Source organism: Rhinatrema bivittatum, chromosome 2, assembly GCF_901001135.1.
Source record: "Rhinatrema bivittatum chromosome 2, aRhiBiv1.1, whole genome shotgun sequence".
NCBI classification, from domain to species: Eukaryota; Metazoa; Chordata; class Amphibia; order Gymnophiona; family Rhinatrematidae; genus Rhinatrema; species Rhinatrema bivittatum.
The window spans coordinates 258,239,956-258,258,250 of record NC_042616.1 but is presented as its reverse complement, the minus strand read 5'-3'; the positions used below and the strand labels follow the sequence as shown (position 1 = coordinate 258,258,250).

At 41.2% G+C, this 18,295-nt stretch overlaps 1 protein-coding gene across 4 annotated transcripts in view; it reads right to left on the bottom strand.

The window, feature by feature from the left end:
• The window catches only part of SLC4A7 (solute carrier family 4 member 7), a 385,387-nt gene that overhangs the window by 50,831 nt on the left and 316,261 nt on the right, over positions 1–18,295 (bottom strand). For 3 of the 4 annotated variants that reach the window (XM_029589434.1, XM_029589432.1, XM_029589436.1), the window contains 3 exons: positions 10,223–10,474; positions 4,152–4,220; positions 3,329–3,502 (listed from right to left, as the gene is read on the bottom strand). In XM_029589434.1, the coding sequence (XP_029445294.1) occupies positions 3,329–3,502; positions 4,152–4,220; positions 10,223–10,474 (495 nt within the window). The remainder of the gene's footprint in view (positions 1–3,328; positions 3,503–4,151; positions 4,221–10,222; positions 10,475–18,295) is intronic. The other variant, XM_029589435.1, reaches the window with a different exon arrangement.

Sequence of the window (18,295 nt, the reverse complement as noted above, 5' to 3'; positions counted from 1 at the left end):
AGGGCTAGGGACCGGCGGTTGGGATTGCGGAGCCTGCCCTGGTCTTGTGTGATCAGGTCTGGAGCTGTCCCCAGTCGGATTGGGGGATGCACCGCGAGTTTCCAAAGGGTCGGGTACCAGATCTGAGGAGAGCGATTAGGATCATGGACCCCTGATCCTGCTAAAACGTCTGAAGCATCTTATAGATGAGGGGAAGGGGCGGGTAAGCATACAAGCCTGTCCCCCAGTGAATCGAAAATGTGTCTGCCAGCAATCCCTTGCTCCTCCTGTCTAGGGAGCAAAAGTGGCGCACTTTCCGGTTCTCCAGGGAGGCAAACAGGTCCACGTCCAGGGTCCCCCAGCGGCTGAAAAGGCAATTCACCACCTCCTGCTTGAGGGACCACTCATGTGGCCTGAAAGTCTGACTCAGGGCATCGCCAGGGTGTTGTCCACCCCTTTCAGTTACACCGCTCGGAGGGTTATACCATTGGCGATGGCCCATGTCCAAACCAGGACTGCATCCCGGCAGAGGGAGAATGACCCGGTTCCTCCCTGTTTGTTCAGGTACCACATGGCTACCTGATTGTCTGTGTGCTCCAGAATTATCTTGTTCGCTAGGAGTTCCTGGAACACCTGTAGGGCATATCGAACTGCTCTCAGCTCCTGAAGGTTGATTTGGAACCTCCTTTCTTGAGCAGACCAGAACTCTTGCGTGCGATGCCCTAGGATATGGGCTCCCCACCCCATCTGAGAAGCATCATTGATGAACGTGACCTGGGGGGGGAGCCACTTGTATCAGGAACCCCCGTAACAGATCATCAGGGGTGGTCCACCAGAGAAGAGAATGACACAGCTCGTCCGTGACTATAATGGGAGCATGTAGGTCCTGGGACGTCAGACACCACTGGAGACGCAGTGTCCACTATGTGCGACGCATGTGTAGTGGAGCAAATGGGGGTGACATGCACCTTCGCCACCATATGGCCAAGCAGCTGGAGCAAGTAGCGAAGAGAGACCTGAATGTGGCCGGAAATGAGACATGCAAGAGCCGCCAAGGTTTCAGCCCTGTCCTGAGGTAGGTAGGCCTTGTTCTGGACAGTGTCCAGGTGTGCCACAAGGAATTCCAGTTGTCTGGCTGGATAAAGATGGGACTTGGGGTAGTTGATCAAGAACCCCAAGGTTTCCAGTTTGTTGATCATGAGGCGCATGGCAGTCTGAGCCCCCTGAATTGAGCTGTCTGATGAGCCAGTCGTCGAGGTAGGGAAATATGTGAACCCCCTGCCTGCGAAGATGGGCACCTACAACTGCCAAACATTTGATAAAAACCTGGGGGGCAAAGAACAGACTGAAGGGCAGGACACAGTATTGGTAATGCTGTTGGCCAACACAAAAACAGAGGTACTGCCGATCTCCATGTAAAATGGGGATATGGGCGTATGCGTCTTGCAGATCGAGGGAAAAGAGCCAGTCACCCTCCTTTAGAAGAGGGATTAGAGAGCCCAGCAAGACCATCTTGAACTTCTCTTTCACCAAGATCCGGTTTAAGGCTCTTAGGTCCAAAATGGGCTGGAGGCCTCCCGTTTTCTTGGGAATAAGAAAATACCGGGAGTAGAACCCCATGCCCTGAAGCATTTGATCGTTCCCTACCACTCTCCATCCTGGAGCTGGCGGGGAGTGGGGTGGAAGTTGCTGGAAATGAAGCCTGTAACCCTGGTGGACGATGGACAGGACTCAGTGATCAGACGTGATAGAACTCCAAAGGTTTGCAAAGAGTTGAAGACTGCCCCCAACTGGCTGGCTCTGGCTACCTCATCGCCAGTCAAATGCCAGTGGCAGGGTTTGGCGGTGGGGCCATGGGTGCTCAAGGGAGTTGAGACTGCCTTTGCCTGCTGGGGAAAGAATACTGGTAGGCTGGTGTCAGTATGGACGCATATGAGGAGTGACACCAGCAAGCCTGTTGAGCTCTATTTCCATCTGCTGGTTGGCGTGCATAACCCATTCGTCTGGACTGATCTGACTGGATGAAGAGGAAACTGCAAATACTATTAGTACAGCAAAAAGCTTCTGGGCACAATTTTATCAATGGGATCACTCAAAACAGCAGTTCCTACTAGAAACATATCCCAGGAAGACACCAACATTTTATTTCTTACTTTCAGAAAGTGTTTTATATATATTTTGTTGCACTTTTATTTTTAATTTTATGTTTGTTTTTGTAAAGTCACCTTCAGCAGCCATGAATCAGCATGACCTTTCCAACCCTCTACTCACAAAAGCACCTCTCCCCCATAAAAAAAAGCAAAGCTTTAAAGCATGGATGTCAGAACCTATAATTTTGTACATGTAGAGAATTACTACCTTTGAATTTGGCTATAAAAATGTTCAAAAAAAAAATGTGCATTCTCAATGAGGAGGAGCAGGGCTCTTGTCATTTGTATACTGAATGTCTGATTATATTTTAATGACCACAGTAGTCATGTGGCACAGGGTTTTTGCTGGATTACTTCTCTCAAACTGATAAGGGAACACAATCAAGGCCTTTCAACTTCTGAGAACGCAATCATGAGAAGCAAGCAAATTCCACCTGTTGCTGCCATTTTCAGTAAGATATTTCACAATCATTACTTGTATAGCAACATTCAACATCTATTTCTGCTTATTGATCGAGACGTAATTTCAGCTTGCCATTCAATTTAAACAAAAATACTAGTCATGAATTTCATAAGGTTCAATCTAATACCAATAATATACCCAGACTCTTTTTGTTCCCCCTGCAGCTTATCCAGCTCAGGATCCATACTGCAGAAGAGGCATGGCTACAAGCAGGAAATATCTGGGTAAGGCTGTAACAGCCATTTCTTAAAACATTTTCAGTGATTACTTTTTAAATATTTTTCTCCAAAGCCTGAGGGATATGGGCATAAAATGCGTGAATTACTCAGAAGAGAAAATTACCGCACTAGGTCTCAGATAGGAAACTGCTACTTTAATGGTTAGAATTTATTTTTGCAAGCAAGTAATAACTGCTGGCCTGAGAAAGAAATCAAGAAATTAAGATATTATATTTGAAAGCTATTGTCAATTTGCAATAGGACCCAATAAAACAAATTTTGCAGGGTGATTATGATTATCTTTCTTCACACATTATGTCAAACTTGCCAGTTTTGTTTAAGTAAAAGATCACTGTTGCATTAAATCAATTTTAAGATGTCATAGGAGGAAGCATGTTTTTGTACAATGACATCATTGATTTAGGACTATTAAACCCTAAAAAAGATAAATACATTTCTATGCACGAGTATTAAATAGTTCCTAAAGGCAAAAAAAAAAAAATATCCTCACAACTTACCATCATGGGGAAGACAACAGCAGCATCAGAGACTTTAATCACCCACAAAAGAATGAGACAGGTGAGCTGGATAACAGTGAAAACATGGACCTTCCAGAGAGGCACATATCGTAAATAGATCAAGTCGGGCTGATGTTTGGCAGGCATTCCGAACAGCTTTATTCGGTCAAACAACTAAATGGAGAATATTACAAATCATTGCTTAAAACTTTGTGCATTGATCCTTGCTTCAGTGCTAAAAATACATTACCATTTACGACGATACTATATTGCTATAACTCAGTTTTAAAATGAGCTTTAATACATATTACACTATAAAATTTAAGGGAGAAAAAAAACCAAAACAAAAAAACAAACTACTAAGGGCTATTTGTATGCTTTTATTCCTTTGACTGCTACCTACACCTAAGGTCAACTAGACTTAGGGCTGCTAATTGGCTCCAGATTTTCAGGAGACTGATCCAGTCCTGTTTTACTCCCCTGCATACAAGTATGTATAGTCTTGATTTTCTTACGGAACACAAGAGGGAAATCAAAATAAGTCCCAGCATGCAATGGGGTAAAACCAGGATTGAATTAACCTGTCCTAAAAATCTGAAGCCAGTTGGCAACCCTAACTAGAGTTTGAATAGGTAAGTATAAAATTGTTTTAAACTTTCTCTGTTTTGAAAGCTTTCACTTCAAAAGGTTTCGAGTACTATGCTACTATAGTACACTTGCACAACAATGGTTAGGCCTGTTGAGACAGTTTTTCTTTACAATGAAATGCTGCCTGATTTCAGTATTTTTATATGATTGTAGATGGTTGTAAAATTAACTTCACCTGTATGCCTTTTAATGAGGAAACTCCCATGTAGAGAAAGACTCCATACAGCACTGGCATCGGAATAAACTGCAAAATAAAACATTTTCCTGTTTAAAGCAAATTTGCAGTGTTTTCAGTAGATAGCAGGATGAATTAGCCATAACATGGGGGTGATGTCATCCAATGGCACCGAACAGACTCATCTCGCCTACCTAGTAGATCTTATAGCTCTATTAAGCATGTGCAAGAATTCCCTCACAGGCACTGCCTCATGAATCTCCTTTGTCAATTTTAAAGCTAAATCTAGTTAGGCAGTTGATTCTCCAGGGAGGCAGGTGGGTATTTAGCAAAGCTAATTCATCCTGCTATCCACAGAAAACACTGTTTATGGTAAGCAATTTATGTTGATAATCAGGGCTGAATTAGCCAAGACATGTAAGGAGTCCTAATTTGAGGGGCTGCTGCAGCGGAGCATTTACATATGGGTCGATTTTAAAAGGCGCGCACGCATCCATGCGCGTGCATGTTATAAAATCTGATGGCTGCATGCATGGGCAGGCAGCCAGTGACTCGTGTGAGCTGGGGGGAGGGGGGGGAGATTTTTACAAAGCAATGCAATCAGGCCTCCCCCAGTTCGTTAGGATAGAATTTTCCTACATCAAATTCTAACCTTCCTCCCTCTTGACTTCTCCCCCCACCCCCCCCCAAACCTACCCTAACTAATCCTAATTTTTTAAATTTACTTCTGCTCCAGAGGAGCAGTAACTATTAATCTGCGCATGCCAGCTGGCTCGCGCTGTCCCGGCCCGCCCCTCACCCTGCCCTTCCCCCACCTAGACCACGCTCCCTCGGGCCACCTCTTTTCCTACTTGGCCGGCACTTCTGCACGTGCAGGGGTTTACGCGCGAGGCTGGGTCCATTGTAAAACGCACGCAAGGGCCGACCACGCGTGTAAACCCCAAAATTTACGTGCGTAGCCCTCTTCAAATCCGAGCTTTAATAAGCAACATGAACCCCCACCATGGGGAGGAGACTACTTGGTAAAACTACGCAAAACTGTTTCTCGAATTTACTGTGTCAATCCTTGAAAGGTTGTCCAGACAGTAAATGGATGTAAAGGTGTATGCGGATGACCAAGCTGCAGTATTGCAGATATCTTCGAGAGGGACTGCTTGCAGATGAGAAACAGATGAGGCCATAGCTCTAATCTGATGAGCTTTGATGGAGTCCAATTTGTAGGTCCGCTTATGTATAGCAGTTTTGAATGCAGGCTGCTATTCAGTTAGACAATGTAATACTTTGTACGAGCCTGTTAGGATGGCAAGAGAAGAATAATTGGGAAGTCTGATGATGCAGAGTTCTTCTTTTGCAATAGGCTAAGGCTTTTTACAGTCTACGGTATGAAGGGCCACCTTCTCCATGTGCGTGTGGCCTTGGAAAGAAGGTAGGTAAATAGGATGGCTTGATTACTTTGGAAAGCTGATACAACTTTCAGCATCATTTTTGAATGGGATGTGTCAGCAAGTGAGAAGGGGCCAGAGTCTTTCTTGAATGCCAGTGAATGGGATGTATCACAAGGGTCCTCCATATCAGTGATTCTTTTTAATATTTATTTGTGCCTACTTTGTGATAAAAAAAAGTTACTTTGTAATTTAAGGGTATACTGATAATGTACAATTATGGTTTCCTGTTAGTTTAACTGTAGATGCTGTACTCATATTTCCTCTGTTTTGGGACATGTGAAGTCATGAATGAGGGAGTATAATCTCTTGCTGAATATTTCAAAGACCGAGGCTCTGTTCATCTCTAGTACTTCATTCCCTGCTCTGCCTTTGCGATTCTCATTTGAAGATATTACACCACTATTTTCTGATACTGTTAAAAATTTGGATTTTTGTTTTGACTCAGCTTTTACTTTTCGCTCTCAGGTAAAGGCAGTAGTCAAATCTGGGTTTGTTAAAGAATTAGCAAAGTTTAAGAAAGGACCTGGAGAGATGTAACTTTATAATACAAACAACTGAACTGCTGCTCTAAACACTCAACTATTGTAATTCATTGTGTATTGGTCTACCAGGCAATCAGTTAAGAGCCATGCAAGTGTTACTAAATGCAGCAGCCAGATTGATTTTGTTTTGTCCTCTTAGAGAACATATCCCCTATGTTACAAAATCTACCCAGGATCCCTATACGCAATAGATAAAGATTAAAATAATTTGTTATATATCACAAGGGTCCGATTTTTTTTTTTTTTTTTTAAACCTTTCCTTGACTGGTACTATCCTGTGGCACATCGTGGTCTGCAAACTCACAGTTATTAAAAGTCCGTGTCTTTGATTTAAAGTAGATCTGTAATTGTACTTTTTAAAGGATGGCTCCTACCCTGTGGAACAAATTTCCACTGCCTCTCTTCAGATACAGGACTATAAGCTCTTTTGGACAATGCTGAAAGTACACTTATTCTGAGAAGCTTTTTGGTGTCCTGAGCAGATGAATATTTTATTTTATTGTGCTCCTTTGCAAAATGCTGAAAATTTACCTATTCCTTGAAGTTTTTAGTGTTTTCAGCAGATGTTTCAGTTTTGCATTTTACTGTTTGTTTTGTCAAGTATGACATTTGTATTGTTTTATTTCTTTAGTATGTTTTGTTTGTGCTGTGTTTTATTACTGTGATGTGTGTTATTTGTATGTTTTATATAATGTTCTTTTGTAATCTGATTAGAACAGATATTCTGGGATAAGGTAGAATATTAATCGTTGTAATAAATAAATATGCAGAGCGAATTTGCCTGAACCATGGTGAAGCTACAAGGATCAGTAGAGCTTAATCCTTTAGTACTTTTGCACTGTTCTATCAGTGGAAACAGTGGAAAAATGTACATGAAATCTGTATTCCAGTTGAGCAGCACAGTATCCTGAGCTGATCTGAGTTTACTGGGTAGAATAGAGCAAACTTTCTCCAGTTTTCTCTTCTGCTCAGACATAAATAGGTCGATCGTTGGAAGACAAACTGTTGATTGTTGCAGAGTCCACTCGTGAGAATGGAAAACTCCACTGAGATGATCTGCCAAGGTGTTGGAGATCTCTGGAAGGTAGGTGGCTTGTAAGACAGCTTGATGTTTGCAAGCCTATTCCCATATCCTTATTGCTTCTTGGCAGAGAGTCCATGACCCTGTGCCTCCCTGTTTGCCCACACAGAATATGGACACTAGGTTGTGGGTTTGAATTAGAATGTTTTTCCCTTGGAGAAGGTGGATGAAAGTTGACAGAGTGATTCTGATCGCTTTCAATTCTAGTAGGTTTATCTGAAAATGTCTTTCTATGACAGACCAAGTCCCTTGGGTTTGAAAATGTTCAGTATGGGCACCCCAACCTTTGGTGGAAGCATCCATTGCTAATGTTACTTGATGATGGAGCAATCAGAGTAGAGCTCCTTCTTGAAGAACTCAAGGGTTTAGCCATCAGCACAATTCCCATTTCATGTTCATTGAAACTTGTAGTTGGATGGTTTAAGGTTGAGTTAGCTGGTCCCATTGACAAGGGAGCCCCCATTATAGGTGGCAGATGTGGAGGCAGTTTAATAGAACTATGCTGCTATATGACCTAAAACCACCAGAACTTCTCTGACTTTCGAATGTTGAGAGTTCAATAGTTTGTGAACAAGTGATCTCAGAGTCCTTGCCTGTTCTGACAGAAGAAAAGCTTTCTCCTGCAGTGAATCTATGCTCCAATAAATTTAATTTTTTGGGTCTGAACTAGACTCAATTTTTCAAAATTCACCAGAAATCTTAACTTATTTAGAACTTGATTGACTTTTGTAAGGAGATTAATATCCTCTCTTGGGAGATGGCCTTGCTAGCCAATCATCTAGATATGGGAAGACAGATTCCCTTACATCATCAATGCACCACTACTACAACCAGGCATTTGGTGAAGACCCTCAGAGCTGTTAACAGTCTGAAATGGAGTACTTTATATTGATAATGGGAAGAGTCCATTCTGAAGCAAAGAATTCCAATGGGTGGGATGGATGGTATGTGGGCATAAACATCTCTCAGACCGAGCACACACATCCACATTCCCTCTTCTGAATGAAGGAAAGAATTGTGTTCAGGAAATTCATTTTGAATTTTTCTTGGACCAGATGATTCAGGTTTTTCAGAACCAAAATGAGTCTCAGCTCCCCTAGATTTTTGGGGGGACAAGGAAGTATTGGGAGTAGAATCCCTGTCCATGGTGGCATGTAGGGAACAGTTCTATTGCCCACTGCTAAAGAAGTGATTCCACTTTCAGATGGAGCTGTATCAAGTGATATGGTCCAGATTGAAGATCAAAGATTGAGGAAGAGATGGTAGCCGGGAGAAACAAACTGTGCACAGATTCCATGATGTTGAGAACCTACCATCTTTGGTTATCTTGTGTTATTCCTCTACAAAGGTCTGGAGTCTCCCCTAACTAAAGAGGGTGACTAGTGAACTTGCTAAGTGATCAAATACTCCTTCTAGGCTTGGGCTGGGCTGGTGTTGCTTTAGGTTGATGGTGTTCATGCTGTTGAGTATAAGCCAGAAGTTGTTTCTGTTGTTGAGCAGGAAGAGTCAGAAGCCAGGATCTCTGAAATAACTGGAAAGGGCATGTCTGGAAGTAAAGCCTCTTAAAAACAAAAGGAGTGCCTCAAAGAAGATTTTTGTTCAGGTGCTACTAAGAGTGATTGCACTGGTTCTACTGGAGTGTCCAAAATTTGGAGGATACCAAAAAAGACCTTTGCACAAGGATCTTTAACTTTGTGTACATTTACTCCAAGCACTTTCCCCAACTTATCAAAAAGTTTGAGTAAGAAAGGTCATCCGGAGAAGAGGAATGTTCTGGAGGCTCTGGTAGTGGCTAGAGCGGATTCTTGTTCAGCTTTCTTCCAAACCTAAGGGTGCATCCAGGACCCCGATGATGAAGATGGTGACTTGGAAAGGGGGGGGGGGGGTGTCCCTCGGTCACCTAGGAAGGGGAATAATCCTGGTGTACATTCCTCTGAACAGCGATATTCTGTTGCAAATGAATGAGGTGGAGAAGGACCTCCTAGAGCTGTTGGGAACTCAGTACAACTGTCCAGTACTCAGGGCATTCAGTGTTGCTATCAAAGCAAAATTCTGACAATGATACTGGATGTGCAGGGAGCTGAACAAATGTACCAGCTTCCAACAGCAATAAGAGGATTTGGAAGGGTCTGAGGAAGGGTCTGAGTAAGGTTTATGGGGGGCGTTTTTTGGAGGTGGCCTACCTTAAAATTATATTTTGTGAATTTGGGGGTGGAGGGGGGCTTTTCAGGCTTACAGACCAGTTACATTTTTGGTATATTTTGAGGGCTTGGAGGGAAGAGAGATCTGCCTGCAATGGGCAACATTTAACTGGGGCGAGGAATCTCTGGTATGTTTTTTTTTAAATTTGGGATCACTATTTAACTGGATATATTTTCTGAATATAGTTAAAGATTTACATTATCCATTCTTGGCCATGCCTAGACTAAGCCAAATAACTTATTTGGCCAACTCTAAATATTGACGCTAGGCTGATAAGTTATTTGGCTAAGTCAATTCTGCCCCAGAACTCCTCAAACACTTTAAAAAATTGGCCAGATAAGTGGTGAAGATATTCAAAACCTGGTATTAATCTGGATAATTAAAAAATAATCCAAATAAATCCTTTTGAATACTGATCTCTGATTTGACTGCTGATAGATTTTGTGTTTTATAATGTGAATATTTTTGGTAGTTCAATGGTAGGGACTACCACTGAAATAAAGCGTTGTTTAAATCTTTGGGTTTAAGTTAACAGCAAAGACCTTTTATTAAATTCTGTATTAGAAAAGGAATCTAATCTATGAGGGTCATAACATGGTTAAATAGTTTTATAACTTCTCTTCCTCCCTCCCCACTCCTCTTGAAAATACCTACTTTAATTACACTTCTAGTGAGAAGGATTAATAGAACTGCTTATACCCATGGGATTATTGCATTCATGGATGTCTCTACCACTGGCATTCATGAACATACCATAAACATATCTAGTTGCTTATCATATGCATTAGTTAAAAACATTACCTTTAAAACCGAAGTCATAAATACGGATAGTCCCATCAGGATAAATATCATTAACCCCGTTACTCGCTGTTCCCGGATTCCTAAAAATTTGGGTTGCTCTCCTGGGGCAGAACATTCTGATTCTAGTTTTAAACTGTTCACATGACTTATGGAGAGAACAGTGGCTGCGACAAACCAGGGCAACCCCATGATGGAACAGATACCCAGCATCACGCCAACCATGAGTAGATCAAGATGGTAACCACAGCCTTTCTAGAAAGTGAAGCAAACAGAAGTTTGATTTTTATTTGTATAAAAGATTTTGCAGAACACATGCCGGCCTAATTATATAGTTATACGCTAGCCATTTTTAACTGTCCGCAACTCAGTAAGAAGAAAAATAAGGGTCAGCTTATGGGAATAAGTCCTCTATAGATATGATATTCTCATGAACTATAGACAAACAGATTTTGGAGGGCAAGAGCAGTGGCAAACATTAAAAGCGAAGGACAGGAAATAGGATTTTACAAAGAATAATGTCGCAGTGTTATAGGTGACACCAAAAACTGACATGCCAGTGTTATTTATCATAACACCATGCATGAATCTTCAATACAGCTTCATGCTTTTCTGTATCTTAATGGGCACAGAATTATTTAATAGTTAAAGTTATTTTACAGGTGGTATATTATGTCTAAGATGTTTACAATCAAAACACAGAAAAATCTTAGTAAAATACATAAAACAGCAAATAAAACATTGAAAGTGTAACCCAAAAGGCCCTACCAGAACCAAAGCTGCAATAAGGTTAACAATCAAAGACCTGACAGAACTACCTTTCTGAACTTCATAAAATTTGTTTCTATCTGGATGTCTAAAGGAAAATTGGTTCTTATCTGCCATTGCTGCTAACTTGGGCGGCTACTTGGAAGTCTTTGCACACTTTCTCCAGGCATTATTGTTTGGCTATCCAGGCCCCAGGGGCCATGGGTTTTGATGAGAGTACTTAGAGCAGGACTCGTGTGGTCTCACCCAGTTTATTTATTTAAATTCTTTTAATATACCGATGCTCAAAACCAAGTCTTATCGTACCGGTTTACAATAGAACTAGGGGGAAAACCAATTAACATCGGTATAGAAGGCAAAGTTACAAAAAACAGGGAGCATAAACATGGGCGTTAGAAGAGAAGAAGTTCAAATGAGTACAATTGGAGAGTAATGTAACAAAAAAGTTTAGGGAAGCTTTGGTACATCCCAGGAGTCTGGACTGATCTGGGTGCATACAAGGAAAGGAAAATTGGTTCTTACCTGCTAGTTTTCATTCCTGTAGTACCACAGATCAGTCCAGAGTCCCACCCAGTTGGGGTGAAAGAGTTTGGAGAGTCCGCTCAATCTATTATTGTAATTATTCTGAAGAACAACATAGGTTTTGTTAGTCCTGCACTTTGTTTTTGATGTGGACAAGTTTATATGCTCTGTTTCCACTTCCCACTGCTCGTTCCAGGGAATATTATTGTTGGCATTGTTGCTATCTTGGCTTGGGTACAGGTCAATACTGAGGGACTGCAGGTGCACACTAGATTATATGGTAGTGTTAGTGAAACTTTCTCTGTCACCATCTGCTGGAAGGGAGGCAAACCCTAGGAGTCTGGACTGATCTGGGTACATACAGGGAACAGAAGGGTATTCCAGAAGGCTGGAGCTTAATAAGCAAAAGATGACTCCCAGATAACTTCCAGTCTGATCGCTGAGGGGGAGGAAGATGCAAAATGGATTTTTGTGAAAAATGAAGAGTACGGGAAGGAATATAGGGAATATTTTTGCAAGATATAAAGGAATCAAAAATGAATAAAAAGAGATGACCACCATTTGGAATATTGAATGACTATTTTCTTTTACTAAGCCTTTTCAGCAGTGGGTGGGAGGGGAAGGGATGTTGGGGTTCAGATTATCTCAAGCATGATCTTGTTTCTGATGCATGTGAAGTGTAACAAGTCTATTATGTATCATATGCTGAGTTCTGTTCTATGAATTTCTTTGCAAGCGTGAATTTACAGATGAAACATAAAAATAAGTCAGTAACAAAAAAACCCCCACAAAAATATGAAACCTGAATCGTTTAATACTACAATCACAGCAATCAAGGAAAATGGCATCAAAATAGCAATGTGCTAAATGTTATAATCTGTCTCTTACCTGCAATAGGCTACAAACAGTATTAGCATAAAGCACAACAGATCTTATGCACCAATATTCCTTTCAAAATTCAGATCTTTCCAAAAACTGAATATTACACAGACAACTTTAGAAAATCACGTTGCCATTTTTTCTGAAGCTTTAGGGCTTGATATGTACTGTATGGGAGAAGGGATATGTATAGTATTGGGAGAGGTACTGGAGTAACTCTGATGAAGGAAAGATACTGCAGATACATGGGTCATGCTGGGTCACATAAAATAGAGTGCATTCCAATGAATGGATTACAATTGCAGGTGAGTTGATGTAGATTTTCTAAATATGTTTGTGTGATTTTCAACTTTTTTGTAAAGATATGAATTTTGAAAGGGACATTGGTATGTAATATCATGGATAGTTTGTAGCCCATTGCAGGCAAGAGAGTGTGGATTACAAAATTAAGCATATTACATTTTCCTTGAATGCTGAGATTGCAATATTAAATGATTCAGATTTTTGTCAGTAATCATATGGTCACCTTTTTTTATTCATTCTTGTTACATTAGTAATTGGAGTGTGCTGCTCTTTTTGATTGATTAGATATAAAAGGAAAACCAGAATGAAGGACATGAAAAGGCAAAGAATTTTAAACTTAGTCTGGCAAAAGATATGCTACCAGTGTAAAACTTGTAAAATTGATGGACACATGATCATATTTAACTCATAAATGACTAGCAGATTGTATTTTGCGGAAGCTATAGACTGAAGTTGAAAATTAGGAAGAAATGCCAGAAAAAGAGAATTGTAATAGTCAATCCGTGAAATTATAAATGCTTAAATCAATTTTAAATCGTGTTTCAAGCAGAGGGCTTAGGCGATGGAGTAATGAAGGAAAAAAAGATTTCTGAATGGTAGATGAAATATATGAAGTTATAGTAAGCTTCAAATCAATTTGAATACTAAGGGTAGTAACAACATTCTTGATTGGAATAATGGTACCAAGCATGACTGAAGGCCAGCTTGACTGGCGTCCTGGTGGTAAATCTAAATAGCTTCAAATTTTGCAGGACTGACTTTCAATTTGTGATCTAAAAGTCAGCTAACCACATGATCTAAATAATTATTGAAAGCTGTAAATGTAAATTCAAGGACCTCTTTTTCTAAGGCAGTAATTTGGATGTCATCCGCGTAAAGAGAAGGTCTAAATCCACAGTTTTGGATTGAAGTTGCAAGTGGCGAAAAAAATATATTGAAAAGAAGGGAACCCCGAGGAACATTAAAAGGCAATATCGTAAGTTCAGAAACTTGTTGGTTCCAGTGGAAATGACATCACTTGGGGAAATGGCAGCTTAAGCCTAGAGCTCTAACCCCCGATTTAGCAATCTTTAGCCAACTGAGTGTCTTGATCTTGCTGTGTGCAGGAAAATGGAGGAGCTTGGTGGAAACTTTTGTGATGTCAAAGAAAAAACAACCTGATTTGAAGCAGTTCTCCTTTACAAATACAGAGGTAATGAGAGCTGCGGGCATTGAGGAGGAAATGGAAGGCAGCGAGGGGGCTGAGTCAGGCCGTGCTCCCGATGCAGCCGCTGGTGTGGGGGAGGCAAGCAGCGTGCCAACCCGAGATGAAACAATGGTTTGCGGAGATTAAACAGAATATGGCCAAAATCAAAGCAGAATTTGGTGCAATGGTGGTGGAATTGAGAGGCAATGTCACAGAACTGGGCAGGAGAGTGGAAGAGACGGAAGACCGACTGGAGGTGCAGGCCACGGACCTGATGTTGTACTGCGAGGAGACTGCAGGACTATCGAAAGTGAGATAGGAACTGGAGGACAAACTAGAAGACCTAGAGAATAGGTCTAGAAGAGTTAACCTTCGTTTTTGGGGAGTACAGGAATCAGCAGAATTTGCAGACTGATATAACTAGGGGTGAGTGGGGTCTGGATCTAGGCTGCTGGATTGCTGGGAGTCATTCCTCAAGAGGGGGAGGTACACCAGGTGAGGGGATGGTGTAAGGGAGGGGGAAGTGGAAAGTAGTTGTAAAGTTTTGGGAGGATGCTGGATATCAGTCGAAGGACTGTGCATGTACCGGAGCAAGTGGAATGTGGATAATGCTGGGTCAAAAGAGGGGGTGAGGCAGGAGGTGGATGGGATGATGGTGCAATTAAAGATCATGTTCTTGAATGTTAAAGGACTGAATTCACCTCTAAAGAGAACGTTACTGATGAGAGAGGTAGAGAGTTTGAGGGCCAACATAATCTTATGTCAAGAGACTCATTTATGAGCCAGACATGAGAGATTACTGGTGTCAGGAACTTTCCCTACTCAATATTTTGCTCCAGCTTCAAAAAATAAATATGGAGGGGTGGGGATTATGTTCGCAAAGCAACTTGTAGTGGATGCAAAGGTAATAATTAGAGACACAAATGGGAGGTTTTTGATATTAAAGGTAGTCATTCAAGGGGAATTATTTACATTGGTAAATTTTTATGCTCCCAATGTTTCTTAGGGGTGTTTTCTCTCTTTCTTTCTCTGACACTCTTAGATTGGGTGGAAAGATATTTATTAATAGGGGGAGGGGGATTTCAACATTACACTGTATTCCTTTTTAGATAGTTTGGGTGGAGGAGGCTGGGTTTCCAAGGTACAAAGAGATAAACGGAAGGAACTAATTAATAGCTGGAGTCTGATAGATGTATTGAAGACTAAGGAATCAGACGGTGAAAGACTATTCTTTCTACTCTAAACCTCGTACATCCTATTCTAGGATAGATTTTTTTCTGTTTGACAAGATTCGGGTGGGATACACTGTCGGGGCAGGGATAGGAAACATAACTTGGTCTGACCATGCTCCAGTATGGGTGGAGTTAAAAATTGGGTGTGATCAGGAGGGATGCAAGTATTGGAGATTGAATGAGTAATTATTACCTGATAAGAGCTTTAATGAAGAACTGATACAGGGGATATGAGAGTACTTGGACATTAATGTATGTATGGGAGTGTCTAAAGGCAGTAATAAGGAGTAAATTTATTTCCAGATCTTATGTGAAGAAAGAATGTGAGGAAATGAGGAGAGCTAATGCAAAAGATTGCAAATTAGAATTAAGGCATAAAAGGAATAGAGTGATCCATTGTTGGAGTCAACAAAACAGGAATTAAAGCTCTGGTTGTGGCTGAGAAAGTTTTGCAAATGGAAGGGGTCAAACATAAGCATTTTGAATTTGGCAATAAAGCAGGGTGACGATTGGCTAGAAGTTTGATGGGGAAGATTATGCAAAATCAAATTTTGAAGACTAAAACTAAAGAGGGTGCCCGCTATCTTCTCTATTCGCACTCTCATTGGAACTTCTGACAGCAAGAATTTGGTCTCATCCACTTATAAAATGGGTTTCAGTGTGTGGGCGGAGGGGAGGGGGAATAACTATAAAATGACACTGCTTGCTGACGATGTGTTATTTAAATTGACTGATGCCAAGGTGTCTCTGAAAACATTACTAGAGGAGTTGAGAGCTTTCGCTGCTGAATCAGGATTTAAGGTCAATGAAGACAAATCAGAGGACCTGAACATCAACATGCCTAAGGTGGAGGCAAGCAGATTGCAGAACTAGCTTCCTTTTAAGGTGGGCTATTTGATATAAATTACAAACCTTTGGTAATCTCTAAGCACCTCGGACATCAATCTCCTGGTTGGGAAGATTGCCTAGATTTTGTTTTGTATTTCAGACACTCCTGGTACAAGTCCTAGATGAGGTGTTAAGAGGGTGGGAGAAGAAAATTTTTTGTTTAATCTGGAGGAAACGGCCACAGAGGGTGAAGAGACAAGTTCTTTTTCAAATTAAATGACAGGGGGCTTTTGGAGTTTAGGTTGGGTTATTATTGTGCAGCAACACAACTAAGAGCAGTGCTGGACTGGCATTGTTTGATTAAGCAGAAAAAATGGATAGTTCTGGAACATGATATAGTGGGGGTTCCCTTTCTGGATAGACTTATGTGGATGTCAGGGAACTTGATGGACGTTCATGAGAGTTTCTTTCCATGTACTGAATTGACATTAGCAATATGGGTTAAATATAGGAAGTTAATGGTGGGGGGTTAATACTGGCTCAGAGCCTCTTTTCTGTATAATAAAGATTTTCCACCAGGTAATTCTAAGAGGGTAGCTACTTGCAAGTGAAATCATTTATTCGCATGAGGGAACTGACAAGATCCTTACAGCAGAATAAATCACTATTTTAGGTTTATTGCAAAAGAGCAGGTGGGATCCTTAAAGCAATCTCAAAATTGTATGCCTTGCTGTTGGGAGTACTGGGATCTAATCCTAGACATACAGTAGCTTGGGAAAAGGATTTGGGGGATAGAATTGGAAGAGGATGCTTGGGTCTTATGTTTCCAGAGCACGGGAAGAAGTTTGGTTTCCTCGAATATAGTAGAGAATGGCTACAAGATTCTTTATAGATGTATCTGACTCCAGCTAAATTACCTAAAATATTTCTTTCAGTCTCAGATCTTTGTTGGTGAGGATGTGGAGAGAAGGATAATTTCTTTCATATCTGATGGTTGTATCCTAAAGTGTGGAGATACTGGAACATGATTATAGAATTACTAGGTGAGATCACAGGATGTCAAATGAAGAAAAATCATAAATTATCATCTACAGAAGAGGAGGGATTTGGATGAGTGGGTGAGGCGTTTAACTCGATACATAATTGTGGTTGCTAGATGCGAACTGGCGGCCTGGTGGCATAAGGGGGAAATGCTGAGTCAGCTGGCTAGAGTGTTTACAATTGGGACACTTACTGTTATATTGCAAAACACTCAAAATTTGAAAAATCCTGGGCACCGTATTTGGCTTGGAAAGAAAAAGGGGGAGTAATTTGAGTTAGGGAACTGAAAGTCTAGAGGGCATGAATAAAGTGGAGGCAGCAAAACACTGCACGGAGTGGCAGTAGCCACAGAGGCATTCACGGAGCGGGATGCCAGTGGCCAGTAGTTAGTGTTCCACCTTCACGGAGCGGAAGGATGGAGGGCTGCTATCTCCAAAATAAAAAAACAAACAAAAAAATAAAAACAGGGGTGGGTAAGAGTATGGGGCAAGGGTGTGGCCTGCTTGTTACAGCGGTTGCTTCCCCTAATTGAGCTGGATGTCACTTGGGTGCTTCCCCTAATTGAGCTTCCCCTAATTGAGCTGGATGTCACTTGATGCAGATACGAAGCTGATCTCTAAATTGGTGGTGGGGTGGAGGGGAATTAGGGCTGGAGGGTACTGGAAGCCAATAGTAACAGGTGGGAGAGAGAAAAAGGGAAAAAAAATGGATAAAGTGCATAGCTTGCTGGGCAGACTGGATGGGCCGTTTGGTCTTCTTCTGCCGTCGTTTCTATGAAAGCATTCTTGTGATTGGGGTGCATATATCTCTCTCATAGGCCTTTTGGGGATCAGAGAGTGAGTGCATTGGAAGGAGGGGGTGGATGGAGGGAGGAGAGGGATTGGGGAATAGAAGGTTTAAGGGAAAAGATATGGGAGATAAGCAGCAGGGAGGTGTGATCATTTACAAGAACAGGGGAAAGATAATAAAGAAGTAGACACAGATGGATGATTTATTAGAGTTTGTAGTTTTTTTTGACACGACATGTTTAAGTTGTCTATGTGACTGTACAGAATAATAATTATTTTGTTATGTTATGTTCTCTATGCCAAGGCATATGTTGGATCTGTTTATTATATGATGATTAATAAACAAATTACCCCCCTAAAAAAGAAACTTGTTGGTTTTACTCAACTTGAAAGGTTCGCTCATATAAAAAAAAAGTGAAATCAAGTCAGATGAATCAGTATGGTCAATTTCGTTAAGATGGGTAAGGAGTTAGGCATGGCTGATTGTGCCAAAGGAGGCACTCAGGTCTAAAGAGGACAATGAGGGCAT